Source organism: Crocodylus porosus, unplaced genomic scaffold, assembly GCF_001723895.1.
Source record: "Crocodylus porosus isolate Cpor-Errol unplaced genomic scaffold, CroPor_comp1, whole genome shotgun sequence".
In the NCBI taxonomy this organism is placed as follows: Eukaryota; Metazoa; Chordata; order Crocodylia; family Crocodylidae; genus Crocodylus; species Crocodylus porosus.
Genome location: NW_017728906.1, coordinates 188,533,411 through 188,554,856, shown reverse-complemented (window position 1 = coordinate 188,554,856; position 21,446 = coordinate 188,533,411). Strand labels below are relative to the sequence as shown.

The 21,446-nt window shown below is 42.5% G+C and overlaps 1 protein-coding gene across 6 annotated transcripts in view; it reads right to left on the bottom strand.

The window, feature by feature from the left end:
- The window catches only part of NOX4 (NADPH oxidase 4), a 196,371-nt gene that overhangs the window by 84,473 nt on the left and 90,452 nt on the right, over nt 1–21,446 (bottom strand). For all 6 annotated transcript variants that reach the window (XM_019530364.1, XM_019530362.1, XM_019530363.1 and 3 more), the window contains one exon: nt 16,562–16,622. In XM_019530364.1, coding sequence (XP_019385909.1) covers nt 16,562–16,622 — 61 coding nt within the window. The remainder of the gene's footprint in view (nt 1–16,561; nt 16,623–21,446) is intronic.

The window sequence follows — 21,446 nt, the reverse complement described above, 5'->3', positions numbered from 1 at the left end:
GTGACTAGAGGCTTTTTTTTTTTTTAATTTTTTTTAATTTTTTTTTTTCCAATCACCCAGAACCTCACCCTCTTTCCAAGAGTTCTCAAAGATAATATCTAATGGCTCTGCAATTATATCTGCCAATTCCTTTAGTACTCTAGGCTGCGTCTCATTCAGGTCTGCTGGTTTGAATACTAACAGTTTCTCAAAGTAATCTCTTACGTGTTCTTCCCCAGCCTAGGCTGATTATCTCCTCCACTCTTCATGCTGCCAACTGCACTTCTCGTGTTAGCTGACATTTTTTGGGAAGACTGATGTAAAGAAGGCACTATAGACTTCAGCCTACTCCAGATCACCTGCTACTAGACTGCATCCTGAATTCGTTAAGGAACCTCTTGTTTCTGTTGCATGTTTTTGGTTGTTGCCTTTTATGACCCATATTAGACATCTGATTTTTTTTTAGTTTGCTTTCTTGAAATCATAGATTTCATAGATATTAGGGGATGGAAGGGACTTTGTGATATCATTGAATCCATCCCCCCATCCTCCATAGGCAGGAAGTCAGCTAAGATCAAGTGACCCCAGCAAGAAAAACATCCACACGCTTTTTGAAAGAGTCCAGAGTAGGTGCTTGCAAAACCTGGAGGGAGGGAAGTCTGTTCCAGACCCTGGACACACACCGTAAACTGTTTTCTTATGTCTAGTCTAAATCAGCCTTTCTGGAGTTTCTGGCTGTTAGACTTTGTTTTCCCTTGGGGAGCTCTGGTAAACAGCTGTTGTCCCAGGTCCTGGTGTACCCCTTATATAATTGTGTGCTGCCACCAAGTCCCCTCTGAGCCTTCTCTTTTCCAGACTGAAGAGTCCCAAGTCCCTCAGCCTCTCCTCGTACAGCTTGCCCTCCAGGCTCTCCTCTGGGCTCTCTCAATCTTTTCCACATCCTTCCTGAAGTGGGGGACCAAAACTGTACTCCAGCTGCGGTCCCACCAGGGCCAAGTAAAGCGGGAAGATGACACCCCTGGTTTTGCTTCAGATGCATTGATGGATGCACACCAGAGTTTGGCAGTTTACCCAGCAACCAGTGATGCATTTCAAATCAGTTGGCTGGCACCCAACAGTCACTGGCCTTCATAGGATCAGATAAATGAGGTCATAAGGGCTATATAAGTAAAGGACTTCCCAGGAGGAGAGGAGTAGTCCCCAGGCTTGCAGGTGGGTCAGGTGAATATCCAGGATATCCAGGTGAGGTGCCCCCAGGGAGGCGCTTGGAACCTGGAAGGTGGTTGGGTGCAGTGGGGTGGATAACTCGAGCCCTGGACAAGGGAGATGATGTAGATGTCATATATCTGGATTTCAAGAAAACCTTTGACCTAGTTCCCCCAAAATGCCCTTGTGGTGGGCTAGTAGGGGGTGCTCCTGAGTTGACCCACCTCGCTGCACCCAATCACCTTCCAGGCTCCGAGTACCTCCCTGGGGGCACCTCACATCAGACTGACCCCTTTCCTGGAGCCCACCCACAAGCCTGGCGATAATGCCACCACCCAGAGTCTGGACTGATCTGGGACCTGTGAGTCCTTGAGGGTACCTGACCCACTGCAAGAACTTGCGGTGCTTCCCTCAGTCTGAAGCACAATTAATGGTCTACCCTTGTCAGCCAAACCAACAGGACCCCAAGGCATATTCTAGACCTGCTCCCAATAAGTCTCCCATGCTAGGTACAAAGGAGAACCTTATTGCCTCTGGATGATACTTGTGAGCAAGCTGAGATCTAAATAGATATATAGCTTTCAATAACTCCGATGCGTGATTAAAGGCTACCAGGCCACTGTTTGCTCTAAGGTATTTCTCTGATATTGCTTTACCCTGTACCCTATTCCAAACCTACTCCTTGTAACCAGTAAAGTTCTCCTTTGTACCTACCTGGTCACAGAAGGAGATGAGCTTAGTTAGGCAAGACCGGCCAGTCACAAAGCCATGTTGGGTGGCATTCAGATGCTTGCCTTCAGTTAGTCCGGTGTTGATGGATCCCTTGACAATTTTCCCCACGATTTTTCCAGGGATGGATGTCAGACTGATTGGTCTATAATTCCCCGGGTCATCCCTCCTCCCTTTTTTGAAGATAGGGACCATGTTGGCTCTTTTCAGTCTTCCAGGACCTCACCCGAGCACCACAAATTTTCAAATATCTTTGCCAAGGGGATGCAATGATGTCTGGCAGCTCCTTCAAGACTGTCAGGTGCCTTCTGTCTGGGTCCGTGGACTTGTGAATGTCTAGTTTTTCAAGGTGTTCCCTCACCTGATCCATATCAATTTTGGGCCCATCACTCACTCCCAGGATGGTTTGTGTCCTTTCTGACAGTGTGATCTCCTTGGGAGAGTGAAAAACCAATGCAAAAAAGTCATTTAGGAGATTGGCCCTTTCTTGGGCGTCAGATGCCATTTGCCCTGTTAGATCTCATAGAGGCCCAATGCTGTATCCAGCATCTCTATTCTGCTGCTCTCCTTCCTTCCTTTCTTCAGGATCTTGAACTCTGTCATTTCATGGTCACTGTCACACTGCCTTTTATGTTCACATTCTCAACCAGTTCCTCTATATTTGTGAACAAGTAACTGAGAACTTCCCTCCTAGCTGGCTTTTCCATCATCTGTACAAAAAACTGATCTCTGACACACACTCTGGACTGCCTTTGCATTGCTATGTTACCCCCTCCTGCCCCACAACAGATGTCACAGTAACTAAAATCTCCCATCACCGCCCCACAACAGATGTCACAGTAACTAAAATCTCCCATCACCACCAGGTTGTTAGAGAAAAGTCTCATCCATTTCCTCCTCTTTGTTTGGTGAACTATAGAAGCCACTTGCCATGACGCTGCCCTGGCTCTTTTCCCCTCTTACCTTGACCTAGACACTTTCAACATGCTTCCTCACTTTCCACTTTGTACTGCATTTTGAAACAAGTGTATGTCATACATAGAAAAAGGGAGGGGGCATATATATATGAATTGTTTGCATAACTGGAGTACTGCCATAGATGGGCATAAAAGGAAGAAGAGGCCGGACAAAAAGGGAGGGAGCATGCATATATATATTTTTGTCCAGCCTCTTCTTCCTTTTATGCCCATCTATGGCAGTACTCCAGCTATGCAAACAATTCATCAGTTTGCCCTATTAAACCACCCACATTGCCATAATTGTGCTAGGACTTCCAATTAACTAATCTGAGGAGAAATGGTTTTATGCTGTGGTATATTGAGAAATTGTTTAATGCCATTTGGTCATTTGTTTAAAAATAAGTTTTGAAAATCTGAGGAGCAAGTCCTTTCAAGAATGAAACAAAAGTGAAATAGGATAACATAAGCATTAGAATACTATCCCTAACACTCAGGAAAACTAGATTCAAATCACTGCTTGAATGAAGATTTCTTGTATGATCCTGGGCAAGTCACTTAGCCTCTTCATACTTAAGGTCTCCATCTGAAAAAGAATAATTCACAACACTGTCCTCCATCCTAGAGATTGCAGGGTACTCTCAAACTAGGATAATGGAGGAAACATATGTGCTTAAAGCAGAAAGAAATCTGAGCACTACACATAGATGAAACACTACTTTAGGTATTGTTTGCTGGTTGCCCTGCCCACCTTTCTGCTACATGCCTCAGTGTGTTTTTAAGACTCCCTTACAGGCACGGGGTGTTGGCTACAGCCAAGGCTGGGGACTTTGACTGGGCTGTGCCAATGCTCCTGCTGGTTCTTGGGTGCCAAAGCCGGAGGTTCTTGGGTGGAGGGTCTTGTCCCCTCCGGTCAGGATCAGGCCAGTTGCTATATCTGGGGTCAGGAAAGAATTTTACCCTATGGTCAGATTAATACAGATCACCAGGGTTTTTGCCTTCCTCTGTAGCAGGTGGCCATAGCTAATAGCTCATGTGTATACTGATAACCTTTCATAGGTATACTGATAACCTTTCACAGAAGCAGGTCATGGGCTGCTGTGATTCTCCTGCTTCACCTATAGCAGGTTAGGGTACTATGTCCGTGTTGTGTCAGGGTTGACAGTACTTTGGTAGAGGTTAGGATTTGTATAAAATGGTTGAGATAGGGATGATCCTGCCTCAGGCAGGGGGTTGGATTAAATGACTTCTCGAGGCCCCTTCCAACTCTGATTCTATTAGAAGGTGCAATGCTTTTCCCGTCCCATCAGTCCCTGTCTAGCTGCATCTTTATCTGACCCAAAAGGATGCACGTGATAGACACAGAACAAAAGCAGTCAGGCACGAAGCCTACAGAAACCACCACCACAGTTTTTAACTATGTTTTTTCCAAAGAATGTTTCTTACACGATTCATTGTAAAAGCTCTCTCAGAACTAGATGCACTGAAGGTACAACAAACTGTAAAGAGATCAGAGCTCAGAGCTCAGCTGGATCCTGTATTCTAAATAAACTGTGATAGTCCTCTGGGGATGATCACCGGAAGAAACGCATGTCTTTTCCCAAGACCTAATCACATCTGAGACTCCATTTCCTTGCACATCTCATGAAGTAAAATATGTAACCCCAGTGCAAAGGAAATCACTTCAATAATAGGAAAATTAAATGAGCCATGATATATTGGCACTCCGTTTCATTCGGATGGATGAGAAAAAGGAAAGTCTATAGTGTGTCAAGTAATAGACCCAAATATTATTTTGATCTGATCTCACACTGCTATGTGCATATCTGCTATTTCTTGCTATAGCTGAGTTAAACAACTCATTGATGATAACTTTAGCTGGACAATTTCCTATAGTTTACAGTCTAAAGTTAGTATTTATTTTCCTCATAACAAAAAATAGGATTTACTATTCTTTATTTTTTCTGTCCTTGAACTAATTTCAGTGGAAGTTCTTGTTTTGATAAAGACTACAAGATTTGCTCTTAGATAGCTTTTTCATTCTTAACTTCCAGTATGCTTTGAATATAATGGGGGGTGGGGCAGACACAAAATATAGAGGTTTGACTTGACACATAAAGTACCACTAAAAGACTGAGCCATAAATGATACTGCCTAATACCACATTAGCAAATTGGGCTAGAGTGTTTTCAAAATTAAAACATAGTTGGTTAAATATTGTTCAGACAGTTCCCTGTGCAATCTGAAAGAAATGTATAGAAATGAACTTCTTGCATTGAAAGTTTCTATCATGTTATTTTTTTATCTATTTGTACAGATTCTCACTGGGGGCCCATCAAGTGCCTCCCACGTTACAGAAGCAATGGAAAAAACCTACAAAGAGCTAGCTCAGCATTAAAAATCCAATCAAATCAAATCAAATCATCATCATCATCATCTAGTAACATCACAATAAAACCTAGAGAGGTAAATTGTCTTAAAGATAGAAATAGCAAAAGGCAATGCATTTCTATTCAGGATTTTTTACTTATTATGCAGACTAACAGGTCATCCATACACTTTTTTTTTTTAAACAAGTGAAATTAGGAATTTCTGCCACGGTATTTATGTAATTTGTTAATACGGCAGATTTAACATAGTATCCATTACAGACAATTCAAACAAAATAATAATAAAGCTGCTACTTCTAGCTGTACTTCATTTTTAAAAGTCCAGTCAAGTAGCACTTAACTGACACGTACAGGACAACTGGAAGCCTCATGATAAAGCTATGCACTTGTTGGGCTAATGATAGTCATTGAGCAGACATCACTGAGAATACCTGAGTTTGTTTTTGAAAATGCGGGGGAAAATCTCCCCTGAGGAAATGTCACTTATGTAGAAAATGGAAGGGATTATATTCAATTCATGTTAAGGGAGGGTGCTTAATTCTATTTATTGAAAAGAGACTATAATTCACCCACTTAACATAAGTTAAAAGTAATACTAGGGGCTTTTCCAAGGCTCTAGGTGCTTTAACATCTAGATAATGCAATAAAATCACATCAATATTATAGTAATCATTTCACAGGAACTCAGACACCTCTGAACATGCTTTTGATCCTGTCATCATTGTGGGAGGCACAATCTCTCTAAAAACTGTAATTAACTCAGTCCCCACCTTTACTAATAGGCAGGTGTATAAACAGCCACCCCTCCACCCCAAAACAATGCTTCCTGATACCAGAATACCCAGTCAAGGTGACTATGGACCATCCCTTTTTCATGATACTACGGCACTACTTACCGTATTTACTTGAATGCAAGACTAGGTTTTCCCCCCGAAACAGCATGGGAAGAAAAAGCCCCCGTCTTAGATTCATGTGCAAAGCAGGGGGGGGAGGGGACAGGCAGCTGCTGCAGCTCTGATTCTGGCCCTGAGCCCAGGTTGGGGCCAGTCAGACGATAGCAGCCTCCTGCCCCCACCTCCACTTGCCCCCTGCAGCTTCTGCCCCCTTCCCCTTTTCCCCACTTACAGTCAGGCACAGCTCAGCTCAACTCATACTGGATTCCCTCCTGGGTAAAGAGCACATGGAAATCCTCTCCTCTGCCTGGCCAATCTGCAGTGCAAACACTGCTACATGGCCTCTGCCCAGCCAATCAGTAACACCAGCACAGCTGCATGGCTGGCAGGGGCTATGCTCCCACCTGTTGTGCTCTGCAGGAGAACAGAGGCCCAGCAGCATCTAACAGTAATGGGAGAGGGAAGAGGAGGAGGAGTGGGAAGCATGGCGGGGTGCCGGAGATGGGGGGTAGGAAGTCTGCAAGGGGATGAAGTGGAGGGAGCACAGTGCAAGAAATGCTTGGATGCTTATTTTGCTGGGGTGATCTGACCCCAGCTGACTTCCTGCCCCTTGGGAAGGGGGCTGGACCCGATGATCTTCCAAGGTCCCTTCCAGCCATAAAGTCTATGAAATCTATTAAGGGGGGGGTCACCTGACCTCCGTCAGTCATTCCTTTCCCTACTGTAGCAGGGGATGGAGGCATTTAAGACAACCCTCCGATATTTAGATTCTATACCTGGAAAATTATAACAAATTTGTAAATTTTCTATATGTAGAATCTAATATTTGGGGGGGGGGGAAGGGGTCATCTTAAAGGCAAGGTGACTTAGAATCAAGGAAATACAGTAATGTTGTTTGGTTCCAAACAGGGCCCATCTGTTTCCAATTTATAATTGCTGAATGTGAACTGATGGATTTCCAACTGGAAAAAGAACTCTCTCATTTCAATTATTTAGGTCTGGATGCTAATTTTCTATCAAATCTGGGTGGGGTTGGCAAACATTTGAGGGGTGGGGCACAGAGAAAAGAAAAAAAAGTTCTTTTTTCACTAAAAGTGCTGATTTTTATAGGAAATTCTTTTTTGCTTCTTCTCAAAATTCTGAAAGCCAAAATTTTTTATTTGGTTATGCTAGTGCACTCTCCCAGAGATGGATTCCAGTTGCCTCATGTCCCCATCTCATTTACCTGGCAGGGTTTGTGGTACCACTAAGCATTGTCAGTCTTTCCGAGATGAAAGCCCACATTGCATCTTAGAAAAGTAGTCGGGCTTGGAAACCAGCCTACTGAAGAATATGGGAGCTTCAGGCACCCAACTACAAGCAGTGTGAGGCAACATGGCAGCATTTAATGACTGAATCATTGTGGCTTCCAGATAAGTATTTTTAATTTTAATTGTATGAAAAATTAGGTATGTTTTGATAGTTTTCTACACAAAAATTCAACAGAAACACTTCTTTTCAAAATAGTTATTACATTTCTGTTTTTTCCTGAACAACCACTGTCAAAATAGGTGACATGAAATATGATTTAATTTTAGTGTAGCCTGGACTAACGCAATAAAAAATAGCATACATATACACAATACACTATAAACAATTCTAAATTTTAAAAAAAGGAAGAGCTAAAAAAAATGTGGGATTTAAGCCTGGCATATATGCAATGTCACTGAAATGACATGCATGTTATACATGGGCCTGTCAGCTGTTGCCTTTCATGACAAGCCACTGCTAATTACCGGCATGGCTCACACTGCTCAGCATTCCTTGAATCTCATGCTTTTCACTGCCACATACAGCTCAAATCCCATTCACACACTGGGTAAACTACTTCCACTTTGCTAATTCTTTCACATGGCCATATTGCTTTATAGTACAACATATCAGCTAATAACTTAGTGAGTTATGAACGGTCTTACTGATGTGCGTCATTTCACAATAGCTGGTTAAACTAAATCCTGCTTCTAAAGCACTAGACATTTACAAGGAAGTGCCTTGAACCCCCTCAAAAAAAATCAGACCGCACATCCCAGAAGTCTGATATCCCCAAACTGAAATTGAAAACAAGAACTTTGTATCAAGTGAGTTCAGAGCTCCTAGCTGCTGATCCATTTTTATTCATGGCATGGTTACAGCATGGACTGCAATGGCAAGATGGCATCATTTGCTTATCACTGCCAACATGACTCAGTGCTAGATTGGAGTAACCACGTATAAAGGCAAACGGAACTTCCAGTAGCTATGCCTGTTCAGTCTTGAACTCTGCTAATGGTGTGTGTGTGTACGATGGAGTAGACCATTTTATAATAGTGAACAAGTGTTATGATACATAAGACCAACAATTCATTTCTAAAATAAATCAGGACCATCAAGCCTTCATAATCTTCAAAACTAAGCTTTTTCATTCCATCCAGCAAAGGTATCACACAATCTGTTTTCACAAGGGTAGAAAATAGATAAGTGATCAGGCATCATACAGTGGCACTTTCGATTCTAGTTGTCATCAATTCTAAATGGACAAAAGAATAAATATTATCTCCAGAACTGTATCTTCTTCCTTTTTTCTAAGTTTCTTATGTCTTATGTCTGCTGATGATAATCTGGTTGTGGGCTCTCAAAGGTATGGCAGGGTAAAGAAGAAATAAAACAAGTCTTTGACATACAAGCAAGACTTGGGGGGCGGGGGGCGGAAGCACGGGGGGCAGAAGGAGAGACCATAAGGAGGAGTGTGGCTCTGTTGCCTGATGTTAACACATTTCCCAGGGAGGGTCAAGGGAAAGTTTCTTTTGGATTTAGGTCCCTGTTTCCAGGATTATTTCTGTTTTTCATCCAATGTCTGTTTATTATAAAATGCTTAAAGCTGCTAAGACACACGAGGCACATGGGAAGGGCAGGCCTGGAGAGAACTCTGCAGTTACTAATACGGCACAAAACGGCTCCAAGAAAGACCAGGGCCTGAAACGCACCAAAAAGTGAGACTGTGTACGAGCAACTACTTGGAGGAGAACTTTGGGTTCTTGATTCCACTGTGAGAGCCTGGCACCTGGAAAATTAGACATCGCAGGGCCCAATAGACAGCTGTCCATGTCCTTTATTAGATCTGTCCCTAAGAAGTGACATGCAGGGAAATGAGGGCTGACTGGCATACAAAACATAAAGGCATCCCCTGGCTGGAAGGCAGCATCAGAACAATTCATATTGAAAACAGGATGCCATCTTGCCCTATGCAATTGTAAAGCTTTCAGTCCATACAAAACTGCAGTTAATCGCTGTTAGGTAAGACTAATTTTTTTTAAAAATATGTTGAATATGGTTTTTCCTTTTAAATGATGTGGTTTTGCATTTTCCTAACAAAAACCATGCATTGCTCACAATGTCGAGGAGAGAAACCTTGTTTAAAAGAGATGTCGTTTCACATTTTTATAACACCAAAACATTATTCCAGAGTCGTGGGGAAACCTGGCATCTTATTTGATCCAGGGATGGGAAGCCTCACTGATCCGGAAACAGACAAGAAGTCACTTCATTAGGGACTGCTCAATGAAACTTGAATGGTGACTACGGGGGATGCACTAGTGTTTCCAAGGAGATGCAGTCATGCAGGAAGAGATGGCCTCCTGATATGCACCTCTCTGTCTCCCTGGAAACGAAGGAGTACCTGAGAATCTTAAAGCTACAGACACAGGACCGAGAAGTTCAGGCGGACAACATATATTCTCAAACTCATTACTCATTTGTAGGGAAAAAAAAAACTATTAACAGCCCTTCATTTTACCCTTCCTGACTGTATCACTTTGGTTATGTCAGAGCAACATATCATATAGATACCAAGTGTACCTTGCATATCATTATGTGTTTGAAATAGTCAATATAATCTTTGGAAGAGAAATGATCTGGATGTAGCTGGACAACGCCCAGCAGTATTGTACTCATTTCACAGATAGGAAAGCTAAGATTACACAAGATATCATGAAAAGAATGCAGGGAGTTTTCCCAGATATTTTAAGGTTTGGGTCAGGGGTTTAACTAGAACATAATCCATCTTATTTTACATGTAGAATAAGAAAAAACTAATCATTTAGTCATGTTACACCCTCCTTCTATAACACAAAAAGTTTTACAAGTGCAAAAAAATGGAGGACTGGGCATGAGGGGCACTCTAAAAATAAAGACTAGTGTAGGACAGTTGTTGCTAGAAAGCCAACATTTTGCTTTAAAAGCATTACCCTTTCTCTGTAAGTTAAGGAATAAACTTCTCAGAACCCAACTGACTGATGCTATAGTATGTGTTGTACCAAACCAGCTGAAGAAGGACATCAGTAAATATTTTCAACCTGAATTATATAAGCGTGAACAGACTATCATTAAATTTAATTCTCTAATAAAACAATGGAGCTTCCAGTATTTAGCCAATAAGCCAATTTGTCCATTCCCCTGCCCACTTTCTACTCAGTTAATGATTTCTTTTAATCAGTTTATCTGTAGTAATGAATAATAATAATAATAATAATAATAAACTTAATGAACATTAATAGCTCTGAAGAGTAAGGCAATATTCTCCATGGTAGACATTGGATAATTGCATTGTTAAATCATTTTAACCACATGGTAATGAAACAGAACTACTTTTATTGACATAATCAGTTATATGAAAAAGCAATAAAATCAGTCTATTTCAGGACTCCATTCTGTAAGCCTTACCCATGCAAATATTGAATGAGACTGGGCTATTCACATGATTAAGGGTTGCAGAATCACGTCTGTAGTAAACTGTTTCTCCAGTAACACATTAGTTCTATCCTGAACATTTTAAATCTAAAAATTTACCATTTAGATGTTATAGTTTGAAAGCTTAAACGTGAAGTCTTAGGACACCCAACAGAGTACCACTGCTTGCTAATCAGGAATTGAGACTTGATTCTACTGGGATTGCTATCACGTTCTTACCCCCCAAAACCTATTATAACATATGATGAGAACTATTAAAGCATACCAGCATGAACTGAAACAGTTCCAAACCAGAACAGAAGTTAGGGTAATGTCGAAACCAATAATTGTATTTGTTTACCAGTAATGGCTAGCTATTTTAAAAGAAACTTGGTAACCACTAATTATGACAATCATGAGAGAGCGTTGTCACATCGTCCATTCAAACTCGCTTCCTCCCTCCTCCTCCCTGCCCCCTTTTGTTTTCTGTTTCTTTCATTTCCTTTCCATTTTAATTTCTCTCCAGCCTGAATCAAGCCCCATTAGGGCTTGTTACTGCTTATGTGACATGCTAACCTGATTTCTCAAATCTTATCCCTTGTATTACAGAAAATGAAATATCTCTTCCTTTCTACTTCCTCTATGTGCCACTAAATTGTACCTGGCTGCAAGATCCCAACACAATCCAGTCAAACTCTTTGGGTTAGGAGCTGTTGGGGGTTAACAAAGAGCACGTTTAGCCATCCCTACATACAACTGAAGCAAGGGTCACATGTTGGGAAAAATCACCCAACTATTAAATCAGTTTTCTAGCCCTTTGGCCCTAGCAGTGTAGCACCAAGTGATCAAGACTGGACTAATGTCAGAAAAATTAGAATAATTTGCAGAGATTTAGAGCATTTAGCTCAGGGGTGGGCAAAACAATGGATCTGGCCAGCAGCCAGACTCCATTTTCCAGCAGCTCCTGCCCAGGCAGCTCTCACTGGTCTCCACGTTGACACCAGCAGCAGTGGGGCCATTTTGGCATGGGGCCAGAGTCTCCACAGGGACTGGTCCAGGCAGTGCTGGCAGCGTGCATGGCTGGGCAAGGAGCTGCTCTGGGGCCAGGACCAGGACCTTGCAGTGGTGACAGCGCAGGCCGGACCCGGCTCTGCCCCAGCTCGGGGCCATGTTGTCACCGCCGTAAGATCCCAGTCCTGGCCCCAGAGCAGCTCCTTGCCCAACCATGCACCCTGCCAGCACTGCTCAGGTCAGTCTCCATGGAGACCCTAGGAGCACAGGGTCATCCCGGGATCTCCATGGAGACTGGCCAGAGGGATACAGGCAGGGGCTGCTGGGAAATCGAGTCCATTGTGGGCCTGATCTGGCCCATGGATGGGACTTTACCCACCCATGACTTAGCTCTAAGTAAGCCTAAGATCTAAATTAAATCTTCTAATATTCCTATGGCATGTAGTTTACCTCGCTCTCAAGCCTAGTAATTACTGTCCCCAGAATCTGGAAAAAGTTGGTAGCAATTGGAAGTGGTTAAGAAGTTACACTCAGAAGTTTTCCTCAGAGTCATAGGCATATTCATTTAACAATAAAGCCAGTCCAAAACATATTAAAAGGTGAAAAGTCAAGCCCATAGATATCATGGGATTGGTGCAAACATCAGGATATTTCAAAAACAAAAAAAATTAGGGTCCTTTTTATTTGTTTTCTAGGTTTTTAAGCACTCCATTTACATTTTCTGGCTCTTCTGAAGTCTAAGAGCTAGAGAAATGTTAAAGGAAGATGAGATTTTGTTTGGAAACTTTTGATTTAGGGCTTCCAGAGAAACATCAAATATGGGAAGAGCTAATAATAATTAAAGATGATTTAATTCTTTTTTTTTTTTTAAAGAATTTAATTCTTTTTTAATTCTGCAGTGGATTCAAATAGGGTAATCTGCACATAAACCTGAGGAACGCTTTTGCCCCACTGAAGCCCAAGTCCTGCCTGAGAAAATCGAGCCATGCACCGCAATGTTTATTGGACTAACGAAGATGGCTGCAAGGGTAGCAACCTGTTAGGTTTCCCCAGAGAAAACTGATTCAGATGAGTTTGCAAGACTTATGGTATAAGACAGAGTCTCAGATTCAATTGTGGGTAAACACAGTGCCGTTACACTGTCACAGTATTACTGTGCTGTTACCCAGCAATCATGGGTAACTCATGAGTAATCTGATGGCAGCCCGATATCTTTATACAATAAAAGTTATTATAAAGGCAGAGCACAAAATGCTTTTCTTAATATACTATAACTAGTTGGCACCCAAAAAACACTGCAACATGCTGCAGTCTTTTTACTGGATTCAAAATACCCAGTTCACCATAATACTTCTGAGCTCTGTATATTTGTTTTCCATGAAAACATATTTTGCACAGCAGCAAAAAGGGATGTCTGTTTCGAAGCCATCAATACCACTTTCTGCCTAACAAGCTGAAGTGGATGTAGTGAGAGCTGCACTGTTTTGACAGCATGGTGTTTTTTTCTCACTGCTGTATACTGCTGAACAGATCCAGCATGGCCTGCGGCCTCCCAGTTCCCTGCAGGAGGTGCCAGCTGAAATGCCAGCTTTGAAATAACCAGGTAGCAGTTTTGAGGAAGAAGCAAGGGAAAGAAGGGGAGGGGGAGAGGCTAGGTGACTGGTGACAAAGTTGAGACAAACTGATATTAAACCAAAAATAAAATCTGTAAATGGAAGGATCAACGGTTGCCAAAATCTGTAAATATCTAGCTAACAGCTGGGGAAGAACAGGGTCACCATCCAGATGCCATACAAGCGGAACCGGCAGTTGTTCATAAAGCTTATTAAATCTAATGATTATCTACTGAATCTGAGACCTTGTCTACAATGAAAGGTTTTGCCCTTACCTCTGCTGGGATAACTAGAGCATCAGCATGCCACACCAGGGTAGATGCAGTGATTCCTATGCAGATGTGCTTAGGCTGGTATAGCTTACTCTGGTTTAAGGCAGCAAAATAAGCTGGCTTTGCTTACAAGTATAACAGCACATACTCTGAGCCTTTCACTGCAATGGATCTGTCTCCACAAAACTGCGCCCTTCACTGACACAGCGACACTGATTTAAGGCAACCAAGTGTTTTATTGGATCACGCTGTCCCTTACCTCAATGCATGTAGAGGAGAGGACTGTAGGGCACATCTACATGTGAAGCTGCATCACTGTAGCAACGCGCTACAGCGACATAGTGTCCTGGGGGAAAACCATGATGCTGCAGCTCCATCGCCAGAGCAATACGTTTCCCTGTTATAGCGTGTCGCTACAGTGACATAGTGACAAAAAATAACTGTGCGTGGTATGCACAGCACAGTATAGGCTGTTACTGTGCCATCATTTAGTACTTCCAAAAGGATATCATGGGATAGTACACATGGAAGTACTAAATAACAGCGCAGTAACAACGGTGCCATAGTGGTATGTGTAAACGCACCCACAGGATCTCTCGCCTCCTACATGGAGCTCTGTCTTGGGACAAGGACAGTCTCTCACTTAGTGTTTGTCAGGATAGGGCACTCTGGGATCTCTGGAAACTACTGTAACATTCGTGATACAAATTGTACAGAGCTGCAACTGAAATTCATTGGGAGGAAGCAAATTTTGACTAGAAAAAAAGGAGGCCCTACTCAGCCTTTCTGAAAATGTATCTGTAAAATGGACCAAGTCCTCAGCTGGTAGAAACCACACCAGAAACATTGGCTAATGGAGTGACACTGAAAGATGTCACTTTATGATCTGGCCCCAAGGCCATTCTCCTGAAACAGGTCTCCCAGCTACAATTTTTTTCCCCATGTTCTAACTGCCCCTGTGCCCAATGGTACTAAATCACTAATCTTTTTAAAAAGCCAACAATTATACTGCCTTAAATGTCTGCTTCGAGGCTGAACATTTACTTCTAGAGTCCCTGTTATTTGTTTAGAAACCACTTTCTGTATCTATTGGGAAACTGACTTTATATCTGCTGAGACTTGAGCATGAAAATAATGTTCCCAACAGAAACCTCCCACCAGGAGTTTCCAGCTCACTCATCTCTGTATTGCTATCTCTGTATTGCTGCTTATAAATGGGAAGGAAGTGACTACTCCCATTCAAAACAAGACATAACTGCTCAATATTTCTCTGCATCTCCTACTCAGAACAGTTGCCTCATTGATCTACATAAAATCTACTTTCAGGCCACAAGGTGTTTCATTCAATTTTCAAAGAGCCTCAAAACTCAGCTTTAGTGACTCAGGCCAAATATATAACTCATAGACTAGATTTGCCCACAGCAGCACAGCATCCCTCCTGCCTCAAGTCATTCAAGACAGAAATACCTAGGGAAACGCTCTTTCCTGGCATCTCACAGGTGCGAGTAGCAGTCAGGGGGTGACATGAAAAATGTCTAATAACCAATCAGGCCTTCTCTGTGATTTACAGCACATCTGCACCATCTGCATCCCTTTTAATTCAGGCTTTAATTGAGCTCTCTGGCATAACTCGTTAGCCCTCTGTCATGTCAGATATACACTATTTGAAATATAAAAATTGGATACAGGAAGACAGCCAAAAAAAAAAAGGATGTGGACCAAGGAGACAAGACCTGTGAAACAAAATCACAATTGTCTGGCTATTATTGTTACTACTATTGCTTGTTACTGTAATGTCTATCCGTCAAAAAATGGGCTCCCAGTGTGCTAGGCACTGCACAGACCAAAAGTAATAAAATTCCCTGACTCCAAAAGCTTAGAGTGTAGAAGATAGTGGGTTGGGGAAAAGGTATATAAACATAAAACCTTCTCCACCAAGACATATTCAATTGGTCACAACTTCTGAAGCTCCTGCTCCTTCAAGAAAGCTCAGTTAGTTAACACCTTTCCATCCCATTTATCCCCTAAACTGCTCCCCCCTGCCAGTGACAAACCTTTCCAGCTCACCCGCACAAAAGATAAATCAGCAAAAATATAAAAGTTATTCCATTCCTACACAAGAAAGGAAAAAGATAGCTTCATCTTCATAGGCTTTTCCTTTTAAGATAAAAATGCAAAACTGGAAAAAGGCAGCCACTGGGCAATAATGGCAACCGCCACGTAAGCCTATAGATGTCATGCTGAGCAGCAAATTACAATTTTCCTTTGTATGGCATCCTGGCTAACACCTGTGGCCAGGGGGACATTCACGGAGCAGAGGAAGAGCATGGGAGAACATGAAAGCAACCTCTAATCACAGTGTGCCATAGGTGTTAATTAGCCTGGCAACCAACCAAATGGCTGATATTAAAATCCCCTTATCTAGGAACTGCACATTTCAGCATTTCTACAGTTTGCACTACACTCGGCAAAGAGGCAGCAGGCTACTGAAGAAAGGAGAGAGACTGAAGCATATTACTAATAATTAACTAACAATCAGAACATCTCTTAGCTTAAAAAAAAAAGCATTATTTGAAAGAAATACACATCTGAATACGTCAGCAGCTGCCTTGAGAAAGCAACAACAGCAACTCTGGAAAAATAAACATGAATGATCTCTCATGAGAAAACTTAACAAATGGAAGTGAGATCACTGTGCTGGAGCCAGCAGCTGATAACACTGCAACTTATGATATGCATTCCTAAAAAGGAAAATTTGCTTCTACATACCTGTCCAGTCTCCCACTATTTTAATATGGACCCCAAATGTGGCTTTGGTATCTGTAGGGCACTGAAAAAATTAAAGATGGTAAGGAACACTGCTGAGAGTAATAATGAAATAAACAGATTCAAGACATCATTTTGAGGCCAGGTTCTTATTTGGTGTAAACAGATGACTTTAATAAGCCATTCTGAATTACACCAAAAGATAATCTGTCCCCTTATTTACAAAGCAACTCAACATTAAAAATGCAGAAAGTCTAGACCAGGGGATTATGGATCTAATCATCCTGTAGGGACAGAGGACTCAAAAGGAACTCCCAGCTCATTAAGTCCAGCATCCTGCAATTGCAGGCAACCATGCAACAAATATCTGTTCAAGAGCATTAAGTCCAATCCCTCCCACACACGGCTCTCCTCTGTTTATAGAACAGTTCTGGAACATGTTCACCATTGATGAGACACGGAGCAGCTACTACCCGAAGTAGTCCCCAGCTCCATTGACCGTAAGAGGCAGTCTTGGTGACTAAGGCAGATATTACACTTAAGACACAATTCATTTGTTAATCACTTCTTAAATAGCCACTCAGCCACACATTCAAGCAATTAATGGCACCATAGAAAGGGAAACCAGCCACAAAAATCTTACAAAAAAAAGTGTAATATTTTTGTGACTGGTTTCCATCATGCCTTACATTGAAGGTGTGGCAGGGTTAGGACCACCCTCAAATTTCCTGTCAGCTCCAGTGCAGTCCCTACTAGTCAAGAAGCAATCAGGTGATTATTGGTCAGATTTGAGACCACACTGTAGCTCAAACAGGCCTTAGTGCCATCTCTGCCACCCACCAATCACTCATTTGTTGGCCAGATCCAGGGCCACATCTGGGGTTCGACTGGCTCCAGTCCCTGTTAGCCAACAATCAACTGATTGTAGGCTGGATCTGGGACCACACTGGGGTTGATGATCCATGTGGACCAACAATCAGCTAATCGCTGGCTGGTAAGCGCCATCCCGGACAGTCTGAGTCCTGGTATAATCCCGGTTTAGCAGACTATCAACTGATTTTTAGCCAGCTCCAAGGATTATACAAGCACCATTTCCAGCTCCAGTTCAGTCCTGGAGCCATCTGTGAATTAGTTTATTGTTGGACACCCAGTTTGCAACTTGCTGGGTTGATCCTAGGTCCCCTCTGCATTGGCAAGTAAAGGGTATGCACATTTGGCATGGCAGAAGTCATGTCTGTTAGGATCAGGAATCAGATCCCACTGTGCCCTTAAATGAACATTTGTCAGTGGCCTAAGAAAAACAGGAGCATTCCCAGTATGACCCAGCCCCTTGCATTCCACACTCATGTGCCAAGCTAAAAAAAAATATGGTTTAAAAATGAAATAAAATAAAAAAAAAATAAAAATAATCGTTCCTTGTATTTGCTTTCTGGTTTTGGAACTTCAAAGATTCATGTTTTCAAGCTTATCTCCATAACAATGAGGGCTAGAAATTTAACAGAAAAAGTGAAAGCTGAGAATCAGATGCACTCACACAATTCGTAAGAGTTTGGGCTTTAAGAAAATTGGCAAGTATCATGCAACGTATGATGCATGAAATCCCAAGAGCTGGCAGTGGTGTGCTCCAGCCATACTGATGTCACCGCACCCAGGATTCTACTCTAGGCGCTGTCAGCTCACGCTGTATTTGCAGTAGGGGGGAGGCGCAAGCCCTCTCCCCAAAAAATATTTAAGCCATAAATAGAACCCTTTTCCAGTGCCAAAGAAGGACAAAGGGAGTGAGGCAGAACTGAAGACACGGCCCACCAAGTAAAAAATCCTTGCTACCAAGAGGAAAAGTCAAGACACATTGACAGACTTTAAAAAAACAAACAAAAATCAGGTATGTCTTTAGAAAAGAAGTTGTTTTCCTGTCAAGTATCAAAACTATCAGTTTCTTCCAAACCGACTGAAGCACCACTCCATTTAACATGCATCTCCTATCAATTAATGGCTGATCCAATTCTGCCAACTCTACCAAGTACAAAAGACAGGAATCAGAAAAGGGGGTTTCCTCTGCTTTTACAGGTTAGAAAAACATGTGGATCAGTAGAGGAGACTGGAACTAAGGAAGTCTTAAAGTTTAAGACTTCCTCTAAGCCTGCGACTGACTGAGCCACTAATTAAAGTCATAACTTTTATAGCAAGAAAGGGATGGTTCAGTGGTTGGGGCATTAGACTACAACTGCAGAAACCTAGGTTCAGTTTCCTGACCTGCATGACTTTGGGCAAAAGTAGGGTCTATATGTTGTGTCTTTGCTTCTTTTTCACACCAGTGTAAAGCTAGGTTACAGCAGTATATACATGCTGTGCACCCACGGCCTTAGTTCAGGGTTTGGCAGCCTTTTACCATTGCAGGCCAGCACTTGTGACCCAGCCAGCACCGTGGAACACAGTCCTGCTGCAGCCACTGCACTGCCAGCAAGCAAAGGAAGCAATGAGGAAGAGCAGCCCTCCACGGGACAACTGGCTGGAGAGGTTGGAGGTGATGGACATGCCATTAGCAAAACACAGACTGGATAAAACAGCTGGGGACTGGTGCACCCTTAGCAAAATGTGGACCAGCTTTTACTTTCACGGGCCAGATCCACTCCCTTTGTGGACCAGATATGGCCTGCGGGGTCTAGGTTGCCAACTGCTTTAGTCTGTACCTTAGTCCCTATGTGTAAAAGACAGACAATAGCACGTCCCTGCTTCTGAGGAATCTTGTGAAAGTAACTACAAGAAAGACTGTACAGTGTTCAAATGCTAGAGTGAAAGGACCACATAATCTCCTGAGATGGATATGTAATAGCTCAAACACTTACCTACTCTCAGCAATGTTTGGGAAAGTTTGGCAAACATCTATGCCGTGTCCATATATGTGTGGACGTTTGTTTCTCCAGGGAAAAGAAGCAGCGGCATACCTTGGCATGTGGCAGGTTACCCGGATGGGGTAGGGGAGGCTGGGGCTAACACTGGGATGGCCTCAGCGGCCTTACCTGGGTTCCTGGGGGCCTTCTGGGCCTGCAGCAGCAGCAATCCTGCCACTCGGAGCCTGGCCATCAGCCGGAGCATGGCTCCAACCAGTCAGGCTCCCACTTGCGTCACTCCACTTTTTTTTGCATAGGTTTTTGTCCCTAGGATCTCCCCAGGTCTAAACCCCTCCTCTTCCCCCCCCCCCCCCGCACCTCTACCTTGCAGCATGGAGAACAGCTGAATGTGCAGTATGTGGCACCACAGACATGTCTGCGGTGCCACATACCCCATGGACGTGCTCATCTGGATGTGGCCCTGGAGTTTAATCAAGAGCACCAAATAAAGCTACACTAGCTATATATAGGTAAGTTTGCAGGCTTTGGTCTCACATTCCTACTACTGCAACCTTTCCAATGGCCACACACTAGTCACGACTTCCCTATATTACTATTTTCTGGCAGTTTTCTAGTACAACCTTGATGCAGAGCTTAATTATTGAGCTGGACTATGCTGCTCTCTGTACCACAGGTGAATTTCTTCATCTAGAGAGATTAAGCGATTTGCTGAATTCAAAGGTCTGTCATCCTCCTCTATAAAACTATCCTCCCTCTCCTGACAAATTCTCCTTCCAATAAAGTTAATAGCAAAATTCCCTCAACTTTAGTGGGCAAAGGTTCAAACACATTATCCTTTACACGACTTGTGTGAGTAACTCCCTTCTGCATTACACTAAAAAATTACCCCATAAAAATCAAGATTTATCTCTTCTCAGATTTTAGGAAATCTATTCTGACACTGTAATGGGACATAAAGGTTCCTTGGAGGCTTCTAGGAAACTCACTGTTCTACTAAATCTTCCTAGAGGAAACAAACTCATCATCTAGGATATATAGAGCAAAGTTTTAATATTGCATTTATGCTTTTATTGTACAAATTCATACACTTTCCTTCTCTCACAATAAACCTAGCAACTGCCGAATAGGCAGCCAAGTGAATGCTTAGGAGGACAAAGAGTGACTGATATTCAGAAGTGTAGAGATGTGCAAACATTTATGTATTTATGTGTTGCCTGAGTCCCTCTCAGGTCTCTGCCCACAACTACAACTGCACATGCATATGTCTACTTATATGTTTAACTTTCCATATGCAATCCTCATGGCTGCACACAATTTTATGTGCCAAAAAGTTTGAAAAGCAAACCCATATTATCATGTCATATGATATAAAAGATACAGTGCAGCTAAGCTGTGTCAGGAAATCTTCCCTATTCAAGACAATTCTCACACATCTGTTTAACTGGACACACACTTCAACAGATTCTTGAAAGATAAGCAGAAATGTAGTGTATTTGCTTATGTAGCATACACATATAAGGCTCATAGGCTCTCTATGAAAAGGCCAGCTTCAGGCAATAATTCTAGGACATGTTTTATTTTACCTTCTGCCTTCCAAAAGCAAGGTGTGTGGAATGTGATAAAATGCAGTAAACGATTTTCTGAATTGGGGAACTAAAAAGTAATCATGTGAACTCTGACGTAAACATGTGTCCAGGTGACCTCAGAATTGCCTCACATCCTCTTTACAGCTCTGAACAAAATGATACAATTCCTTTTTCAAATGGATTCAAGAAAATACACTTGGGTCTCCTATACACGAGCAGGGAGGCTGCTCCGACCCTGCACTGGAGTAGACTTGACTAATTGAGTCTGCTGGAGTGTGGAAATTACTGCAGTCCAGCAGACTCCCGCATCACATGTGTCAGCACCCCCGCACTGAAAAATGGTGGTGGGGTGCTTTAAACTAAAGCTCATTCAACCAGCTTTAGTTCAAAGCACCCCACTGCCATTTTTCAGCACGGAGACACCGATACACATGATGTTCTGGGTACTTG